The sequence below is a fragment of the Labrus bergylta genome, chromosome 19, assembly GCF_963930695.1.
Source record: "Labrus bergylta chromosome 19, fLabBer1.1, whole genome shotgun sequence".
Lineage (NCBI taxonomy): Eukaryota > Metazoa > Chordata > Actinopteri > Labriformes > Labridae > Labrus > Labrus bergylta.
Genome location: NC_089213.1, coordinates 5,226,623 through 5,248,984, shown reverse-complemented (window position 1 = coordinate 5,248,984; position 22,362 = coordinate 5,226,623). Strand labels below are relative to the sequence as shown.

General features: G+C 39.8%; 1 protein-coding gene across 2 annotated transcripts; it reads right to left on the bottom strand.

Moving 5' to 3' along the window:
- Positions 1-191: 191 nt before the first annotated feature.
- sfpq (splicing factor proline/glutamine-rich) lies at positions 192-21,120 on the bottom strand. Of its 2 annotated transcripts, none has more exons than XM_020647221.3 (12): positions 20,163-21,120; positions 18,912-19,100; positions 18,402-18,703; positions 18,188-18,283; positions 17,732-17,928; positions 17,509-17,593; positions 17,257-17,368; positions 17,108-17,147; positions 16,774-16,871; positions 1,447-14,098; positions 452-538; positions 192-324 (listed from the first exon to the last, which is right to left on the bottom strand). In XM_020647221.3, the coding sequence occupies exons 1-10, from the start codon at positions 20,982-20,984 to the stop codon at positions 13,988-13,990; spliced, it is 2,052 nt and encodes a 683-aa protein (XP_020502877.2). In that variant the 5' UTR covers positions 20,985-21,120; the 3' UTR covers positions 192-324; positions 452-538; positions 1,447-13,987. The 2 variants fall into 2 exon arrangements, with proteins under 2 accessions (XP_020502877.2, XP_065804633.1); XM_065948561.1 differs by having other exon boundaries at positions 1,447-1,494.
- Positions 21,121-22,362: the final 1,242 nt, after the last annotated feature.

Genomic DNA, 22,362 nt, shown 5'->3' with positions numbered 1-22,362 from the left:
AAGAGCAAGGTCACTAAGGCAAAACAGCAAGCGGGCAGAGGGAGAAGCTCAGTGCACAGCGGGAGGATTTGAACAGCCTCGTTCCTCCGGCTGACTCGACTGCAGATTGTTTACAGAATCTAATAAAAAAGGTTTAAAGAGACTCAAACAAACCAATGGCTGCTAAGTAAGAAAAACAAACAACATATAAATTGAGTTTGTATTATTTATTATACTGAAGATCTAAAAAAACAAAGAAACAGTGCATCTCTCCTCTGGACTGCGGCCTGTTTGCTCCTCTGCTGGATGTTTCCTGGTACTGCAGCTGCTTCGACACCTGCAGCTCTGCATCAAAGGAAGAGGGAAACAAAAACTGGTTTTAATGGAGATGCCTGAGATGTTGTTTAAAGCTGGCTACACACTGATATATATTAGGTCCATTCACATTCATGAATGCAGGAGGAGGTCTTACATGGAGCTCATCCTGGTGTGACCACAGTGCCGTTTCTGGGTCTTCTGCAGCTCTGGCTTTTTAATCAGACATCATTCTTCATTTGACCTATAAAACAAAAGCAGACCAACTGTTACTCAATATCTACAATGAACCTACATATGGTTAAAGGGATAGTTTGGATTCTTTGAAGTGAGGTACTTGTCAATATTAAGTATATTAGCCACAGGAGATGGCAGGCAGCTCAGCCCCTTACTGAGGAACTAGCCGGAGAATCAGCATCGAAGCTCGGCTATACATCGCTGCAGACAAGAACGTTAATACGACAAAACTGAGCTAATTTTTAGAAAACACTAACTTGTCAGTGTTTTACTCTGCAGTCAGCAAGTCTGTGTTGTATCAGTACTTCAGAACCTTTTTAGGTAGAGGACAGCAGCGGCTCACACATGCCCACAGTCTGCAGAGTTCCCTGACGTGGTGAACACTAATGTTTTGCAAAAAACAGAGAAGTCGAAGGAAATTTGTCTTCAGAGTAAGTTCTCTGGTTGCAGAGATGACGCAAACCCTGTTCCCCATGACATGCTCCCTTCTATCAAATAAGCGGTATCTAACTTTATAGCCTTTCCTTTACTCTGTCAGCTGGATAATCTTTAAAACACTCTCCTGCTTTAGTCTTAAAACTGAGATGCAGTAGTATAAAAAGATAAGCTGGCTCGAACACTAGAGACCTGAGGAGCTGATCAGTGCGCTGCAGGCGGAGGAGCAACGATCAATAGACTAGCATCTGTGTTGGTACTGGAGCAGACCTTCATCTCCAGTGGATAAAACACTTGCTACTGACAAGTTCCTCATACCACCGCACTTCAAACATTTAAAGAGCAGAGCAAATAAACTTCAGTTCACTAGATATTTTGCAATAACGGAAATGTTAAAGTTGCAACATTCAAACGAGTGGAAGAAATATGCATGTGTGAACCAAGCCCACATGATTAATTTCAGACTGATATGGAACTTACCATGTTTACGGGTGTGGACTCTCAGCCTCCGTCCACCGCTCCAGGCTCCTGTGGCGAGAGACAAAACGATAAGAACCTGGCAGTGATCTGAAACAGGTCTCTACTTCTACTTTCTTTTTGTTCCATTTAAACACTTCCTTTTTTATCTACCTGTACTGCTCTGAGGTTGCCACTAATAAAGTCAGTGACAACCTGTGCCGAGTGTGTGTTATTTGTGCATGTGTTTGTGGAGATGTAAAAAAAACAAACAAACAGGTTGTTATGTGTGAAGAATGTGTGAGTCAGTGACTGGAGACATGTACACATTGTGTGACAAAGTCTAAACGCAGGTCGGTTTTATGAAAGGCATCTGAGTACTTTAAAGTCCATTCATTTGTTTACAAACTGCAGAGGGGTCCAGAAAGGTCCATGACAACAGCATTCTGTTACAAAGCCACATGAAGCTGGACTGCACATCAGGGGGCGTCGATGCATGATGAGCCCAAACAGAGCTGGGAGCTGCACCGTCACCTTCTACAGGAGAAGACCTCGTCTATTCCGTATCGGTCTTTAAGCCTTTGGGCGGTGCCCTTTTAAGACAAAACTACTGTAGGCATAAAGGGTTGTTCTGGCATCACACTCAAGAGATTCACGAACATAGAACAGATTTTAGACAATGAGGACTTAAGTTTGGTTAGAGCATGGATCACAGTGCAGATAAGATTCATCTCGACAGCCTTCAGGGGGCTTGACTCATGGCATTGACTGAACATAGTGTAGTCCCCCTTTAGATCAGAGCTTGCGAGGACCATAAACTCCATGTAGCACCAGGGTCCTTTAACAGCTACAAGACCACGTCTACATATAAGCGCAACAACAGAAAAGAGTCACATTCAGGATGCTGTATAGTTACTGGCTGGTCACTGGAATGGCAGGACAGTCATGAGCAATAAGAGGCACCAAGAGGAGAGAAAAGAGAAGCAGTAATGTCCACCACTACTGCAGGAGGCGTTTCTCAGAAGAACTACAACATGTTTCTGTTTTTGTACAGACTGAACGAGATGTGAAAGAACCAGAGCTAACATGTAGCAACCACAAAACACCTCAGCTGATACAAATTCATACGTTTGATCAGGTTTTAAAACGGTTGTATGTTTTCAGAGTAACATGATACTAAGGCAGTGACTCCTTAAGCTTGGGCAGCAGCTCCCCTGGTGGGCCTTTAAAGCACTGCAGGTCATTTAAAATATTCACAACTACTTGAAGTTCTTGTTTCTCAGCAGTCACCTGTATGTGGATGGATTTATGTTTCTGTACTGATGCTGTAGGAAAGCCTTTCCTACATTTGTTTCTTGTTTATGCAATAAAGTACTTGTATTTTGTGTTCATCAGTACGGCCACTAAATATTTGTTTTGATTTTTGAGTTGGGCGATGGATTATTGAGGTTTGGAACTGGCTACTCTCAAACGATGACTTGATATTCCTGCTGCAGTTTTAAAATGATGCTACCTTGGGATGTGAACACTACTGTTGGAGTTGTGCAGTGGTAGCACTTTGGCCCTTCTTGCAGGTTAACGTCCTCCTGCTGAATGCGGCCATGCGTTACTTTATTATGAGCTAGCTTATCTGAGACGCTCCTACGTGATGCCATCTGTCTTCTGTGCAGGTTTACATCACGGCAGTAGTGCATTAAGATGAGGCCCGTTTAATGGAGCTACAGTTCCGCTTGTGACTGTTGGCAACTTTACATCTGAGACATAACCTTTAACAGACATTTTAATATAAATAATCTGTTTAACTGACTCAGGATTCTGGTGATGGGATTTAATCAGTCAGTCAATTTATTGCTCACATCATTTAATCATCTAGGTTTTGGAACTAAGTCTAAGCATGTCATAGGGAAGCATGGGTTCACCACAGACTCACTGTCAGTTTAACTGTGATAATAATAATTTAGCTCTTCAACATCTTGGGCAAATTTGCTCCATTAAAATTAGCATGTTTTTAATATGTCTATATATCTGCAGACAACCGTCACTGGCTTCTCTGATACGGAAATAAACAACAATTAGAAAATTCTCATGTCTTGATAGCCTCTGAGTGTCTTTATCCTCTGATATTTCTGCAGCGTTTAAGCACAGTGGACTTTCAAGATGGGATTTCTTGGGAAGTTTTTTTGTGTCAAGTCGAAAATGAATTTTTTTTAAAATGTATTTGATTATTAAGGCGAAGCAGTCGCCCCAAACTCCATGTACAGAAAGAGACAGTCCAAGTCCAGACCAACAGCCCGGGGTACAAAAGAAGATTTTCTTTTTCTAAAAAACCCACCCAGTTCAACCACAGCAGTATCAACAGGTTTTACTTCTAAACTGCAAACACATCCCAACCCAGTGCCACAAACTACTTTTAGAGTTTTAGAGACATTTCACAGCAATGACGGACGGAGCAATCCTGTCAGTTTCCAAGGTAAATGCACAGTGTGAGGTCTGCACTTAAGACTTCAGTCTCATGTTACACTCGGGAGCAACTGAGTCACATGTAAGTACACGTGAGAAATAAGCTACACCTATCTGGTACAGCGTTTGGATGAATATCAAACTGAGTTTTCAAACAGCTCAGCTAAAATGTGAGCATAAACATAGTATATTAATAGTTTGAATAAAGTAATTGGTTTAGTGATACTAACATGGACTATTGTTTTGTTTAGAAAGGTGAAACAGACTGGCTTACATGCTTGTGCATGTATTCTGGGCCAAAGCTGCTCAATGTGGTCTGAATGTTGTCAAATTCTCTTCAAGAGAACCCAAACAGAAACCACATCTGTGTGTTTTAGATTGGACAGAACATTATTTCCTGTTTGGCAGGTGAAGAAGAGATGAAGTATTATATTACTAAGACTTCCAAAAGTTTTTAACAGAATGTCAGTGGAAAATCACCCCATGAGTTGTTGCCTCGGACTATATTGTTCTTCACATTGTTGAACGCAACCTGCCTATTTCCATTGCCAAAGACCTTTTAAATCAGGTAAAAAGACCAGAACAGGCTGGAAGAAGACAACCTGAATACCTTGTATAAGATTGAAGGTTTTGAATCTTTGTGTTGATCTGCTTTCATAATGATGGATATAAAACCAGCAACTCTCAAATATCAGCTCTGTTTCACATGTTACAAACGTCATTATTTCTCTCATGCATACATACAGAGAAGCAAAAGTACTACAACCACACACACTGCACGGGCTATAATGCTTGAAATCACATACACACACACAAAAGATTGAAGGAAAGAGATCTGCACTGTGATGCCATTCTTTATAAGTGTGATGCCAGAAGCCCTGTAAATGTCACTGTGAGGAATGACGGGAAGAGAGGACAGAGAGAAGAGAAAACTGAGCATCTTGTATTATAAACATGGATGGGACACTTACCTTACTTGTTCAGCTGATCTGTGTAAGCTTACTTCTGGCTGCAGTGCAAACATGTCCAGGCTTTACTGTCCACTGACTTCTACTCATCGTCAATGTAACCCAACTGCAGAGAAGAGCCTCTACTGTGGCCTGGGGCAGCCCGTCTGACAAGCTGGCTGACAGCAGCTATCACACCTCATTTATCCAAACACATGAAACAGTCACACATCCACACCAGCACAACACTCATCTTGACTTCAACCATAAGGTGGACAGGACTTCCTGCCTCAGGCAGGTTGGTGAACATGAGGTTCTTCAAGTATACGATGGCAGTTTTGGCCATCAGTCTTTGTAGTTTTTTTTTTTTTTTTTTTTTTTTTTTTAAAGGAACTATTAGAGGAGGATCGTAGGGGTTAAAAGCCAAGAGACTTTTATAACAAATTTGGACAGGATAACTTCTGAGGAATTTAAGTGTCAAAATTGTGATTCCAAATCTCACAACAATAATGTAAATAATGATCAACAAATAGGGAAAATCCCTTTTCCAAAACACTAAGGAAATTTCATGATCTAGTCTTTGTTTTAATTTTGCCTGAAATAATCTCTAGGAAGGACAAACATCTGTAATACTGTTAAACATCCTGCTCAGGGTCAGGCACCCATAGGTACAGGGTAACCTGCAGGAGTGAAAGTTCATGGTTCATTACCTGAAAGCATTAGCTTATGTTACCAAAATGTAACCAAATCAGGTAGCCAGACTTTAGTTAGTACAACAATATTTCTACATTCATTTTATTGTTCTTAATCTGCTCACATGAAGCTTAAATCACCTTTTTAAAATTAAAAAAAAGGGGTCACTTCCAGGTGCATTATATTTTCTAAGTTTCTACACATTCCGTTTATTTTTTTCTCAAAATTGTCTTTGAATGTCAAATTCACAAGTTCTCAACTTCGAGAACAGTGACATAAACTAGCTGCTGGCAAGGCAGGTCCAGATTTGACTAAAGGGAATTGGGGGTCACAGGTGAGTTCTGGTTCCTGTAGACCTGCACCTGAGCTGAAGCTAAAAAGTAGTTCCTGCGTAGTTCGGTGAATGTGATTGGCACAACAAATATAGACTGATGTAAAGTTTCACCTTTCATTTCTATCTGTAGACTTGTAAAGTCAGACATACTTTAATGTGGAACATCACAGTTAGGAGTCTTTCTAAACCAAATGGTTAACAATTTGGAGAGAATGTTGATCAAAGGTTTTAAGGAAACGTATACATGTAGAAGAATTAGGGTTAACCGTAGGGTCCATTGCCACCACGCGGTTCAGTTTGGCTCAGTACGATACACAAATAGTTTGGAATACTACCAAAATAAACAATCTTAACTGCCTGTTCGTTTTTTTTCTTCGTACCGATCCGATCCTAAATGGGGGAACTAGACGAACTGCAGTCTGTTGATTGGTCGAAAGAATCATCACTTCCATACAAGGAAAACAAAACATATCGTGTCTGTGAGAGTGTAATTTCAAGGCATTTTTAGCGATTAATATGCGAGCGTGTATCATTGCCTGATGCACGACTTTGGAGGTGCAGACCTTCCTAGGGATCATTGCCGTAGAGTGCGGTTAAGTTGGGTAAAGGCGAGGGGCACGGGCAATCAGGAGACAATGGGTATAAAAAAAAAAAAAAGTAGTCTGGGAGTTGGCGGTTTAGGGTTACAGGGAACTGGATGGCGCTGTTGGCAATGAGGAAGTGTTCCAGTCTGTCTGTACATTTATGGTTGTCACTTAAGTGTTAGCTTTGTGCTCTGCTTGTATTGTTACTGTCTCATTAGTGACTGAAATATTTGTGGAACAAGTAACTTGTAATGTAAGGGATGGCTGTGGAAAAGCAAGGGAGGTCAGGATTTACGGTACCAGACCATACCAACTGTACTGAACCAAACCGGACCACGCAATGGAACCAAATAGTAACTGTATCTTAAATTTAAGTGCTAAAGCTTTGAATTCCTTCTTTACTCCACACGATCAGCTGAGTGTTCTTGACACGGTCAATCCAATCGTACGTACTTTGTCAAGTTGAGGAAGATTAGTCAAATGTTTTAACCCGTTTCAAACTGAAGTCCAAGGTATAGAGCCAAAAGAAGAAGATAATAAACACGTAGCCATTCATTGAGATCCATATCTTATCAATGACTAAACAACTCCAACAGAAGCTTCAGACTTTGAATTACTTGATTTGGAAACTTCCTTTCCATTGTCCAACACCTTTAAAGATGGTCATACCTGTTAAAGAAAAACAAATTGTACACAACACCAACACACAGACATAACATTACAAGGTTTCAAATTCACAATACGTCCATGAGAAGTTGCTGAACTTTCTGGAGGATGTTCAGAGACAAGGTAAGAAGAAAGTCTTTGTACTATTCTTTTAAGTAGAAAAGCTTCTGATAGCCAGGACAATATTAGTAATTTCTAAATAAATACTATAAGGCTCTATTTGACTTAACTATGACTGACTGTTATACTCACAAGCAAATCAGACATTCAATTGTCCTCTTTGTTGACATTTCCTTCTCTAGTTTTTGTCTATGATGTAACCTTTTCTCTTGCAGATGTTTAACTTTCTTCATCAGGTTATCCAGTTAATAATAATCTATCAAAGAAAGAGCCGTTTCTAAATCAGAAGAGCCCTGCGTCAATATAACAAAGTTCACCTTAACAATCTTGGTATACTCAAAAAACTAACCAAATATTTGTCTGATTCATAACTTTGATTAATGATGGATTGAAGAGAATCATCAAGGAAGACTTAAAGATACATGGGATTGTGAGACATCTGAAATAAAGTGAAAATATTTTTTACTATTATCAAAACTTGGATTAAAGATGGATTGAAGAAAAATCAAGAAAGACGAGATGAAGTCTGAAATGAGCAAAAGATAAACTCTAAATGGTTTTAAAACAGCTCCAGAATGAACGTAGTTCTTCGGAATTCTCTTCAGAAACTCCACCACGTGTAGTGAAGTGAAAACATCGTTTCCATTGCATGGTAAAGCTCATTGGCTTGAAACCATTCCTCTGTGGTTTTCCATTGGAAAGAGTTGATGGTACCAAGAACTTAGTTGTGTCAGATAAGATGCAGTTCCAAGCATTGCCAATGGATACTATAAAGGTGATGGGAAAAGATGCATCAATTGCCATTTCTTTGGCCGATTCCAATTTCCAGTTTTTTTTCAAGGTCTGACCTGTTGATCCAGAGTTTTACTTATTCCAATAATCCTTCTGAATAGAAAGGTATTAAGGTTGCAAAGAATGTCTTTGCTCCTAACCATGCACATTGATTTTATGTTCTGATATGTCATGATAAAACAAATCAAGTTGAAGTGCACCAGGCTACCGGACATAGCTTTTCTTTAATAAAGTCCACAGTGGAATGAAGCGCTATGTCACTGACATCAATCAGGGTGTACTTTGCCTTTAACAGAGATCAATCAGTAAGGTCAATCGGTGCACCTCTAGTGAAAACTGAATGACAGAAAGTTCACCTTTATCACCAGACAATTGACACCATTTGGATAAACGATTTGTAATGTCTGTGTTAGCACAGACCATCTAACCACTATGGTGGAGAGGCACAAGATTTGAAGTGTATATTTCCAACAATTTTTTTTATACATAACTAGAATTACTGAAGTTAATTGACCACTTCAATTAATTACTGCGTTTTGTGTTGCAGTGAAAACACTAACATTTGTCTCGTGCCACATGGTTATGATGCCCAGCTAAGAACTCTTCCTACACGGAGCAGGAGATATCAAATAAAAATTAAGTCAAGCAAAAAGCTGCACCAGTTCTAGGTGAGTCGAGGTTCACAGAGCCAGTACTCTGCTGTGTAGAAGAATCACAACTAGAATATTCTTGACTTCTCAAAACAGAAGATCACAGAGTTATTCAACTGCAACAGGATTCAGAACAAGTCAATGCCTAATGAACATCATAAAAATGTTGCAGTTCACTCATGGATATCCCCATTTTTAAAGAGCTTAATACTCACAGGTGACATCCAAACTTCTTCCATTTCTACCATTCAGATGAGATTTACAGATCTACAGTCTTGATTGTTACAATAAGTTGGTCTACTCTAAGTTGAGTTTTCCTGTTGTCTTTCATAAATAAATCCATTAGGTTTACCCGTGAAGTTACACTGCAGAGCTTGTTAGAGTTATGGCTCTATTATCTATCCATACTTGGCTTACAAAAGGGGAAAACACTTCAATATCTTTGTATTTCATCTTAAATGCAGATGTTCTATTCCAGTCCTCTATATGGTATCCTGTTAAAACTAAGGCCACTTCTCATGTCCAGGGTTTAGATTTCTTTAATAAAGGACTTCTATGTCCAGCCGTACAGGCAACAAATTCCCAGACAGTCCAAAATCTTTACAGCTGGTCAAACCTGTTAAAAGGAAACATGTACACAATACAAACACATGTAATATTTCAGATGAATAATCTCTTAATATTTTGTCTCCGTTTTGGAGCCAAATCACAAGTAGACCTGTTGTGCAGAGGGAGATATAAGACTTTACCTAAGAATATGGTTATCTTTTACAGTTTTTTAATTTCATACTATTCCCATTCTTTTGTCATTGTTAGCTATATAACAATGGAAGGACAGATAAAATAGGATGCAGTTTTGGTCCAAACTATGCTCCATGTCAGGCACTGTACAAATATGTAAGTATCGGAGTGAAACTAGTGCCAACAAACAGCGCTCTGCTTTATCAGAGGCATTGCAGCAGTTATACTTGTCAAGCTTTAAAATAGTTTAAATTAATCTCAGAAATATATTATGAATACTTGCACTCAATTTTACCACCTAACTTCTCCTACCACACATTTCTAAAGAAGCACTTGGCAAGTGTTTGTATGGCGTCCAAGTGAATTCAAAATACCTCCCATGGGTTACGACTTGATCCATTGGAAAAAGCCATAGTAGCAACAGAGGGGTAAATATAAAGGAATCCCTCTTGATCTTTAACATTTACATGATAATCAATAAAATGTTCCCATAGCAGGAATCATTTTATGGTTGCAATCAGGGATTTAAATGTAAATAAAGACAATGCCATCAGGGATTTCAACGTTAACTGTATTAACAAGCATTAAGAAAATCGTCTTCCAGAGTTAAAGGTAAAATAGAGATTTTTTTGTTAGCTTATAGAGAAACAAGACCAAGTACGTAATCTTGGTATACTGATAGACTCGGATCTTACCTTTGGTTAGCCATATCAGAGCAATCTCCAAAACATTTTCTCTCATTTATAGAGCTTGACCAATTAATCGGCCAATATTAGCTTATCAAGTGACTATCGATATCAGCTAATTTTAATCGCAGATACGTGCCAATATTACTAAATTTATTCACCAGTTCACAATAGCATTTAATTTGAGTTTCGTTGTACTTCACTAGCAGTTCTCTTTCACCAGCAGACAGCGCTATACGGATTACAACAAGCATTATCACTCTCCAGAATGACAAGCGATGCTGCACGTACATGCAGTTACTTTCCAGTTGAGTGATTCATTATAAATCTTTCCCCACAAGGATGTGATAACTGCATTTCAGGGATCTAAGCAATAAATGTCTATAGCTATCTAGCTCTAAAGATTTCATAGTTTTAAAGAAAGATATCTGATATATCGGAATTGGATTTACTCACCAATATTGATATCTGTATCGGCCCCAACAATCTAATATTGGTCGGGCCTTATGGAACCATATGGCCAGAATTATGGGGTTTGTGTCGCTAAGGGACCAAGAGAGGCTCGTCCATGCTTTTATTTTGATTACGATTGACTATTATAATGGTCTTCTAACCAGACTTCCAAAAAAGACGATAAAACGTCTACACTTGGGGTTCTGAAAACTATTTAATAGACTTTCTGTTCCAATTTATTTAAATCCATAAGGTTTTCTCAATGCCAGAATCTAAAACTACAATATAATACCATTACAAATGGAGTATCACTGAGCATTGAGAAAAGAGTTAACACAATAATCTGCTGTATCAGTTGTTTCTCACAGCCCTATAATGAACTGTGCACATTAATGTTTTGGTTCCAATTCTGGGCCATTGTAATTTCACAGTTAGTTTTCTTCTGAAAAGCAGAAAGTTGATCATGGATATGAGTCAAGGCAAGGTTTCTTTCCTGGAAAAAGGGCAGTTGTTTTTGGTTGTGTCACCAACAACCACTCAAAGCCAGATCTGAGGAAAAAAAATCCAAGTAGTGTGGTGAAGAGCAACAGCAAAGAGTCTTTGCCAACAAATCAACTACAAAGCATGCTGATAGAACTTTAGCCAGGCAAAGCTAATGCCACATAAAAATGTATCTGTCCAATGTAATGTGCATGTAAATCCAAATTCAGAGGTAAAAAAAAAATACTACCAATCGTCTTCTTTCTCTGTAGTGATGAGATGCAAAAGGATTCACAAGATGGAGAATGTGAAATGCCCCTTTGAGCAGAGACAGTTTCCACAGCAGTGCAGTTTACCTTCCACATTCTTCTGTAAGCCAGGGGACAGAATCAAAACTCCTCTTCTTGCAGGTGCAGCACAATGATTGCTTTGAGGGTGATGTTCAACTTGTGCATGTTGAAGATTTAAAATACATGTCCATTTTCAAGGTCATGACTCAGGTTACTCTAGTGTCATGGCGCGCTATGAAGTCAATCCAAATTTCAAAAGTAGTACTGAGGATAAAAGGTCACTTTGACCGCTTTTTGAAGGATTTCCCCATTCTTCCTTTGTTCTGCAGTTTCTCATGTTATTACACTGAAAGTTAAGTTGAACCAAAAGAGTAACTATGGTATATAGACACAAAAGTATGTCAGCCAGTCCTTTACTTCTTTTTGTTTGCCTTTAAACAACGTTATAATGGTTAATTTGACTTTAGTTGTCAAAGTGAGAAATAGATAATGATTCTGAAACCAGCATCCAAATAACAAACGTTTGCCCAAATGAATGGCTTGACTGTTCATAATGAATTTGCAATAGTGTTACCAAATTCTCAAAGGAAAAGTCGTTAATAATTTTAGGAGAAATGTACCAAGTAATTAGGATGCAATTGGAGGATTGGGCAACTGGGGAAACTCTAACACTAGACTGACTGAACATATGTGCATCTTAATTACTTGCTAAGTGAGTCTTTAAAAGGCTTTACTGGAAACAGGCTAAACATGTTGTGAACATGTCACTACTGTAGCTACTAAGACTACTCAGGTTATTAGCCATTCTTTAACTTTGCTGGATATTATTTAATGGCTTCAATGGGTAGATGTTGTCCAGTGGAAGTAATGTGCTGATTAATTAACTAATGAGGAGGTCCATAACTTTGTTTGCTGAGGAATGCATTAAGCTCAATACATCCACATACAATTACAACTACCAATAAGATGGCAACACAACCATAGACTGCTAATTCAGGCTTTTTTGTCCATCTTGTGGACTGAGACATGGATGTAGCAAACATGACATCACAAGGTGTTTTGTGAACCAATGTTTTGAAGCCTTTACTTTGTCAAATTATGGCCATGATGATAAATATAAATTGGCAAAGCCATCATTTCCAAACTGGTGGATATCAAGCAAGTTAAGTTCAGTGAGTCAGAAAAGTAAAGGCGATGCCCAATATTATACCAAACCCATTCCTAATTACACAAAGCTATTCGTTTCTTTTCAATTGATGAGTTGCACAAAACTCAGTCCAAGTACAGCTGTCATGAAAGGGGAAATAAAGAGTTAAAACCCATGTTGTAGAATGTGTTGTTGTGAAGTCAGAAAATGTTTACATAGGTCTTTGTGGGGATTGACTTACTTTGGAAGCAACCCTCTAGGGGCCATTACATGAACTTCAGCTGTCTACATAAGTATTTGCTACATTTCTTCTAATAGGCTGTTCCTTGATATGCTCAACAACTTTGCAAATACTTCAATGGCACTTGTGAGCAGGAAGCCAGATATCAAAATGCATGTTATTAGTATAGTTAGACAGCATTTCAATGTAGTCAACAACCCCAGCCTCATCACCACACAACATTCACTAAAAAGATCTGCTGGTCACTGGGAGACCGAGAACCTGATCAGAATTGTTCCTTTTAAAGGACATTCACTCCCCCACACAAACATACCATCACAGGCTTTCTTAAAAGGTTCTATGTGTCATACCTCCGCTTTACTGAAGCATTTCTGTAACAGTAAAGTTATTCAAATACAATAACCATTGCAAGCAAGTGCACCCTCTCAAAAATAAAATGCTGCAAGTTGAATAATCCCACTCTGAACCGTGTTTGAAGAGTGAAACTGCAGTAGCAAAAATCAAGTCTTGGACTCAGCACTTATGATTCAACAGCACATTTGATAAACAGACTTGTTTCTTAACTAGAAATGTCTGAACAGTGTCACATCACTGCCTATGCCACCTCTTGTTTACTTTATAAAAATTGATCAACTCTGGAAAAGTAATTACATTTTCCTGTGATATGTACCAGCTAGTTGCTGAGCAAAGAGGTGGAAAGCTTTTTGAGGGAGCCAACACGTGAAGCCTTGTGTTTTAAGATAGGATGTTTCACATCTCTTAATGAGCAACATCAGGACTGAAGCAAGGATAACACATAGACCCCTTTATGAACTAATGTGACAGCTATATCAACAATTATTATTTTAGTTTTTTGCAAGTGATCCAATTGTTGGGATTTGGTTTCTTTTTATACACTGTGTTAATAGTTTTGGGAATAAATTATAAAGGTTTGTCCTGATAGAACCAACGTCTCTTTATTGTAATACATGCTTAGACTCCAAAGGTATGGCACAAAACACAGCCATAGAGTAGAGAAAAAATTTACAATTATCACTTCACGGAGACTCACAGAGCATTATACATCTAGAAAAGAAAATTTTACAGGGGTCAGAAAGATGTATGAGATCACACCAGGGTGACCGATCTTTCCTTACTACTACTACTGACAATACAAAATAAAAATATTGACTTTGTGAAAAAAGCAGGCTAAAATGCAACAATTTAAACTTAAATACAAGAAAAGCATTGTTTTAAAGAATCTGTACAAATGCTCCTGCAGGGCGCATCAAAGGGAAGCGTTTAAAAGCGTGGTTTTTTAGCGGGACCATCAAACTCCTCGCGGACTCGGCCATACCCGGCATTACCAGGACCCATTCCCCTGGGACCCCCTTGGGCAAAGCGCTCATTGCGCTGTTGGGATCAATATTGTGAGGGAGGCAGATACGAAGTTGGAATACAAGGAATGGGTTGTGTTCAGTGCACAAGCACACAGTTCATGTCCATTTGGAAGTGTGTCAAAAGGTGCGGTAATAAGAGGTGATTTGTTTTATATTATGAGCAGATTTAAAACACAACCAGCAGGAGACACATCCGAAGAAACGGTTCGATCCAATATGAAGATCCACAGGTGCCACAGGTTACATACGGAAAAGGAAGAGAGGGTAATGCTTTCGTTAGTCAGTGCCTACCTAGTATGGTCTCTCCTGTGCATGCCAAGACTAGCCTATTGTCGATACTACTCACTTGGTCTAGCATTTTTTTAAATGCTGACCATATACTAATCTCTTCATGACTAGGGCTGTGCCCCAATAGGAATTTAGTCAATCAAATTTGAACTGGCTGCCCAAAACAAGCATTTATTTTTCAGTTCAATGCACACCTAGCTCCTATGTAAATCTACACGAGTCATGTTTTTAATTTTATTATTACTCACAGCTGTAGCACTGGCCATTAGCTGACATTAAAACATGTCCAGCTGAATACATTTTGGGGTTTCAAGTTACTCAATGTACACTTAACTTATGTACCATGACAAGCGATTACATTGCCATTTGGTACCAGTGAACAGTGAAGGAATCCTCTAGAAATAAATACAAGCTGGATACCAACACACAAATCAGATTAATTCAGCTCACCACTTCTATAAGTGTCATTTCTAATATTTTTTTTAATCTCCTGGTAGTAGGATTGGGTTTATATTTCCGATTGACAATTCCAAAATGAGACTGACAGGGGACAGCCCTATTCATGACCATTTAATATGAGAGTGGATAACTGTATGCAAACCACTTGGTGGTGGTGTTCAACAGAAACGGTATTTTTCAAATGGATAATTTATTATAATAATACATAAGGAAGGCCATTTGTTGGAGTCTTTTCAACTATGCATTTACGTTTCACTAACCCTGAACCGATGTTCAATGTTAAAAGTTGATTGGCAATTTAAGAAATTCTGACAGACTTCAGTCAGATCTTGAGACAACTGATATAGATTATAGTTTATCAATAGTCCTGATGGCAACACAATGATAAATGTTTACATTTAAAAATGTCAACAGAATCGGACGTATAGGGGTACTATGTTACTACTAAGACCATTGCTGTACCTAAGAATATCTGTACTTGTGTATACATTGAGCACAACAACTTTTCCAACAAGTAAGCAATTTCACATAAATATGCAGGTTAAATGCCGATGTAGACAAGGGCTGTGAGAAACAGTGTCTCAAAGTCAAAACCCAATCAAATGGCAAAGATTTCTGCGACAACAAGGGGCTAATGCACAGTCGTAGTTAGAAAATGACTTAAATAGGCAGAATATGAGTAAATAAGTATAATGAGTAAATATCTTGAATTGGATCCACCCAACTGCAAACTGCTCAGCGGACTATTTACCAAAGACTTTTGATGAGTTCTACTTGAACTACTACTTGGAAAACCATTTTTTAAAGCATACATGATGTGGGTTGCTTTAAATAATATTCAAGCCGAGCTTTAATAAGCATCAGCAACCAATATTCAATTTTTGAAATTTTAAGTGCGCTTCTTTTCCAATGCACATGTTGCACAGCAAAAATAAACTATTTATTAAAAGCTTGATTAAAAAAAGTTGCAGAAACATGTTCCTTTCATGACCTAAAATGTTCACACAGGTTGACTGTGTTTATTTATAACGGCCATCCAGAAGTAACCTTAGCATTGTTGCTACAGGTTTTCTTGAAGCCAAGCTCAGGCAATGTCCAGTATTCACGATACCACCCTTGACAGAATTAGCCACAAGTCTTTGCCTGCCCCATCAATTAACCATGCCATCATAATCTTTAAATTCAAATTGTTTAAACAGTTGTTCCTATTATACCGTCAGCCTGCACTAAAAATCCTTACAAATGCTTAATTACCCAGGAGATGCTGATGAGAAGGGAAAGTTTGCTGGTACAAAAGATGAACTACAGCCCTACTTCTGGTATATTGGCTTGTAGCACAAAATAAGCTTTGAAATGGACTTCATATTGCCACCCAAAAAAGACAATTTCATATACAAGCTAATTAGCTCATATGACGTGTGATACAGGTAACTCCTAGTACAGTAAGAGAAGGCGGTTCAAAAGTTTAAAGCACAGTGTCAACAGTTTAAGAGAATAAAATGGTTGTTGCCATTCTGCAGCAGGTCAAGAAAAAGTGCCTGTCAAGCTCACATCAGACAGGTCTTGCAAAAGCAGTCAACCACGCAAAGGTGTAATAAGAGTGCACTGATGCCTGAATACAGAGCTGGAGAGCAATGTCTTTTGTTTTAGTGCAAGTTGACGGCTTTATAGCTGAAAAGGCTTTATAACTCATAAGACAGTAACTGATGGGGCTTGGCCGGCCATTGAAAAAAAACTCCCTCTCCCGTAGGCAGCAAAACTGTCACTTTCAACAAACAGCGATCCAGACAGCTGGGAGCACAGAGCATCCAGGTCCTCCCATCCTGCTCGGCCAGCTGGCCTTTGTGTTTACCAACAGCTGGGAGTCTCTCCAATAAAGGAGAACAGGCAAACAAACTTTCTTTAAAAACTACTGATCTCCCTAAAAGAGGGATACATTACCATTTCGTTGCCCATCAGGCCTCCTGGAGATGCTCCCATTCCTTGCTGTCCCAGTCCACCCATGGGGAAGTTCGGGTTGGCTGCACCGAAGGGCATATCTGACAGAAACATGTCCAAGGCAATGAATAGACTGCATTAAAAAAAACTTAAATTTCACATGCTGCCTGTTGATGGCCAAGATTATTAGTACAGGACTCCAAACTAGTGGTATATGGACTGATTAACGGTATGTTTATGCTGCTTTCAGCACAATAGAAACCAACAAATGAGGAGTGAAGCCCACTGACGGCTTCCCATCTTTACAGACAGGTTAACCAAACTAAAAATAACTCACCTCCCATGCCACCGGCATTCATCCTCATTTCCCTGTCCCTCTGTAACAACAAAAGAAAACAAAATAGCCATTAAATCAGCTTCATCGTGATAAAATAAACCACTACATATGATTCAGAGTTGTGTATTCTTATTTATGGTTTAACTCACATCCATGAAGTTGCCCATCCTGAATTTCTCCTCACGCTGACGTCTCATCTGTTCTTCCACCTCTCTTTTGCGAAGCATCTCCTCCTCCCGCCTGCGACGCTCTTCTTCTTGCCTGACGACAATCAGAAATGTTCATTACTGACTTCACCATTTTGTATAAATCTACTCTCTTTTTAGAACAGACAATTAGTATAGATTCAGGATGTAGTGCATCCACAGAACCATAGAATAGAATCCACTGAAGATAAATACCTGATCTGCATTTCCTTCCTCTTTTGCATCTCCTGGCTGTGCAGCTCTTCCATGCGTCTCAGTTCCTCCTGTCGCCTCAGCAAATCTGAAAGGAAGCATAAAACAAACACATTTAACTGTGGCACTTACTAACCACAGCTCTGACTGTATGACATCTGTTCTAGTGACTAAAAGCTGAAGCTGGTAGCCGGTCCTGTTAATGGTGTTTTAAGACTAAACTTACCTTGACGGAGCAGGTTGGCCTGGTGCTCATGAAAAGCGTCCTCCATCTCGCTCTCCAGCTTCTCACGGGCCTCACGCATGTTCTTCTCCACCTGCTGCCTCTGCTGCTTCTCCATTTCATCCAGGGACTTCCAGCGCTTGGAGTACTCAAATTCAAAGGTTCCAGGACGAGCGAAACGAGGAGGTTCCTCACGCTCTCTGTAGAAACACAAATATAATAATGATTTTTGATTGATTCATACAGATTGGTTAACATCTGCCACTCGTCACAGCTGCCAAGCCTGAAGCAGACCCCCCGCACCTTCACATCCTACCATCTGCTGATTACAAACAATGACCTGAGGCACTAATTTGCATGATAAAGACGCCTGCTTTACACAGTCATAAGTACTCTTATCAAATCCAAAATAGTTTTAAATTCAGCAAATCATTTGTAAAGCTTAACAAAAGTGCTTACGCTTGATATCTGGGGTTCTTCTGTGCCAATTTCTCTGGGAGACCATCTTCATCATCAAACTGCTCCAGGGGTTCCACAACAACTGGACGGGGAGACCTGAGGAATATGAATCAAACAGCAGGTAAGACACAAGCAAGGATTACAAGTTTTTATTGGGGCATATCTCACTGAAGACAATTAAAGGGTGAACCATTTCAACATCCACTGCACTTACGTGGTGAGAAGGAAGACGCCCTCATTGCATCTGTCCAAAGCCTTTCTGGCTGCAGGTTTGGAGGCGAACTCGACAATGCCCTTGCCTGTAGAGCGCCCACGGTCGTCAACAATGACAATGGCCCTCTCGACCATTCCAAACTGCGAGAAAGCTTCTTCCAGGAGCTCGTTGGAAACAAATGGTGACAGATTCTTCACGGACAAAGCTGCAGAGTGTGTGGCAAATCTGACACGCAGGGGTCTACCCTTCATGGGTGTGTCATCCAACTCAGCTTTTGCTATCTCTGCAAGTGCACGGGACTCCTGCAAAACAAACAACCTTGTTTTAAGGATATCTTACTAAAATAATCATCTTCTCATGATTGTAATGCTAAATCCCAAAATAACCAACAAATGATTCTTGGCTTCATCCAAACACTAGAAGAAACGAGTAATAACATACATATGTGCTCAGTAACATACATAAGCACCAATCTAACATCAACGATAATTCAAGGATGGTATATCTTACCAGTCGGATGAAACCAAAGCCTTTGCTTTTGTTGATGAAGACCTCGCTTGGCTCTCCATATTTTGCAAACAGCTTCTTGAAATCTTCCTCCGAGAGGTCGTTGGGCAGGTTTCCGATAAACAGACGACAACGCTGGGTGTACGTCTTCTCACCGGGCTTCAGCAGCATGGACAGTGTTGCCTTGAACTCCTGTTATTGGATGATAACAAACATTAAAGCTCAGTCATTTTGTTGTTGTTTTAACAGTGTATATTGACCAACTCACTTTACAGACAGGCTTCAATATTCACTTTTCCTTTATTCATTTTATCTACTTCTGGCCCTCTCATTTCTGAGACCTCTCCACAAGTGCATGTCCATGGGATACTGTTTGTGCATGTGTGTGTATTTTGGCTCATGTTTGTGTACTAGACAGAATGTAAAAACAAATATATATATTTATAAAGTATTATTAACTTACCTATGTTGCTTTTACTTACTAATCATTTGTGTTTTCCTTCATACAACTGGTTTTTTCTGTGCTGTGATGTCATCTCTTCTTTTAATCCTCATATAGTCTTTATATTTAACATTATTACAGATTAATTGCCATTACTCGACAGTGACACATACCTGTTGTCTATACTTTATTTTCTCCTTGCTTTGCTTTTACACATTTGTAAATTTTAGTTTATTTGCTTTGTCTTTTAAAGCACGTTGTAAACCTCTGTTTTGATGTGATATATACATAAAAGGCATTATTATTATTATATAAATAAGAGATTTTTATTTACAATTTCTAATCAAAATAGTCGCCTTTGTGTACCGACCTCCCACCCATCCCCCACACACGATGGTTACTCAAAAGAAATTCAATTTGACCTACATTTTTTGACCAAGAAAACGAGACAATTTGAAGTTAAACACGAATACGACATTCGCCCTGATTAAAAAAAAAAGGCACAAAAATATTTAAAGCGACCTTCTCATTTGAATCGTTAAATTCAAATATTTTGACGGTTTTGTCGTTTAACAAGATGGCGGTTTGCTTCAGCGACTAAACAAGGGTACGTTTGTTTTACCCCTCGGTCCCCCCCCCCAGCGCTCTCTTACACAGTGAACACAGTGAACGCAGTTAGACTCCGCCCGCACGGGCTGCGCTGTAGTCACAATCGAGCACATCAGTAAAACTAAGCGAGGTAGCGTTAGATAACGATGAAAGTTTGTCGACTGAATTAATGGTTAAAGTTGCCAAAAAAAAACAACACGTACACTCGACTGGCCGTCGTCACCATCTGTCGAATCGTTGTTGGGCTTTCTCTCCTGCTCCTGTCTGGACCTCATTGGCGACGGCCCCGTCCTCTGGCCTTGGTGTGGTCCCATCCTCTGGCCTTGGTGTGGTCCCGTTCTCTGGCCTTGGTGTGGTCCCGTCCTCTGGCCTTGATTGTGTCCTCCTCCTCCTCCTCTCTGACCCTGGTGTGGTCCCCCCCTCGGGCTCTGCTGTGGTCTCTGGCCCTGTGGAGGCCCCCCGCTCCTCTGGCCCTGCTGCTGCTGCGGAGGCCCCGGCTTGGGGCTCGCTTGTGGAGGCTGCTTCTGCTGACCGTTCGCGTTTGCTGCCGCCGGCGACTTCAGCTGGTCTTGGTTGGCGTTCTGGATCTTGTTTTCCTGCGTGGGTGGAGGGGACGCGATGGCTGCTTTCGGTGGAGGTGACTGCATCTCCGGTTTGGGTGTCTCGACCTTCCCCTGAGGAGGAGTGGGAGCAGGAGGTGTCGGGGTTTGTTTCTGCTCCGGAGCTGGCTGTGCAGGTTTCTGCTGCTGCTGCTGCATCGGGCCTTTCATGGTGAGAGCCGGTCCGGGACTCGGCGGAGGAATAATCGGCTTCTGGGGAGTCATCTGTGGACCCTGCCTGTTCATGTTATTGTTATTATTATTGTGCCCTCTTCGGTTTTGATTCTGATTCTGGAAAGGATGGTTCCTGAAATGAGGGTTTCCCATTAACCCGCCCCTCATCGGCCCGCCGGGTCCACCGCCGCCTCTGCGTTGCTGGAACTGGTTCATCCCGAGGCCGCCGCGATTGTTGTTAAATCGAGACATTATGTAAGATTAAAATTAAAAAATATATTTGTTTTTCTTTTAAAAGCGTTGTGAGGGATTTCTTCTTCGCTACAAAAAGGTTCTACTACCGACGTTTCCAGACGACAAAATGGCGACTAACCGTTGAGGGAAGAGGTCTTTTCTTTATCGAGCAGAGCGAAAGACGCCCGCCCCCCCCTGCGCCGCTCATTGGTCCGTTTGCGCGACAAGGAGGAGTCTCAGGGGTTTCACAGTCAGAAATTCAGGAGCCGGAAAAACTACGATGACTTCTTTGTGTTTAATGGTAATGGCGGGGTGGCAACTAACATTTAAGGTGCATTACCGCCACCTACTGTGCTGGAGTGTGGGCCAGAATACCTATTACTAAGATAAGATAAGATAATCCTTTATTTATCCCACAACGGGGAAATTTACAGTGTTACAGCAGCAAAGATTGCAAACAGAAAGTGAACACAGTACAATTTTAATTTAAATTAAAAAAAAAAAAAAAAAATTAAGAATGTACAAAAAAATTGATTTTAATTTTCTTTTAATTTAAAAAATAATAATAATAAAAAAGAAACCATGGAGAAGAAACCATAATAACAATTATAAAAATAATAAAATAAATTATCTTAACATGTCCAGTTTCTTTTATAATTTAGCTGGAGCTAATTTGAGAAAAGGTCAAACAAACTACATCTGATAGAATCTGTGTTAGGCTGCCTGTCGGCCTTCAGGCATTTCTCCTTGGACTCTTTCCAGCTAACCTGAGATTTTCCGAGACAAAAAAAAAGGATACTTACTCTGTGCTCACTTCAGGCTAAACACTTTAATGCAACAGCCTGGATAAGCACTGAGATGCAAAGAGTCAGACACTGTTTAAAAGACCTTTACACCTGTTCAGCCATGGAAAAACAGACTGATCGACTTAATTTCCCTAAAGGAAAATACAGTTTCACTAGTAAATGGGGACCCTCTTTGGATCAAGAAAATAGGCTATATATCTTCTTCTTTTGCCTTCATCTCTCTTAGAATAAACTGGTAATTTCTACTCTATATTAGATGTTGTTTACATGTTTATTTAGATTATGTCGTGAAGTATGGGGTGATAAAAAAAGACGCTGAACTCAGGCGTTTTTTTGGGTCATTTATTCTGCATACAGGTGTTTTGGAAACAAACAAAAAAAAATTGGAGAGACCTCAAGTCTCCCCTCATCATGTTACGTTATGTAACTCATGATTAAAAACAGACACAAGAAGAGGCTGAGATGACAACACACAACAAAACATACGGTAAGTCCAATAAACAAAAACACGTGTAGAAAGTGACAACACAGAAGAGAACAGGAGACATGTCACATTGGGGGGAAATGATGGACTAATGAAGAAACAAAAG

Coding starts and splice junctions, on each gene's coding strand:
- sfpq (XM_020647221.3), bottom strand. CDS start 20,984: ATGTCTCGATTTAACAACAATCGCGGCGGCCTCGGGATGAACCAGTTC. Junction 18,284..18,401: donor GGCGTCTTCCTTCTCACCAC/GTAAGTGCAGTG, acceptor CATATTCCTCAG/GTCTCCCCGTCCAGTTGTTG. Junction 17,929..18,187: donor AAGAACCCCAGATATCAAGC/GTAAGCACTTTT, acceptor GTGTTTCTACAG/AGAGCGTGAGGAACCTCCTC.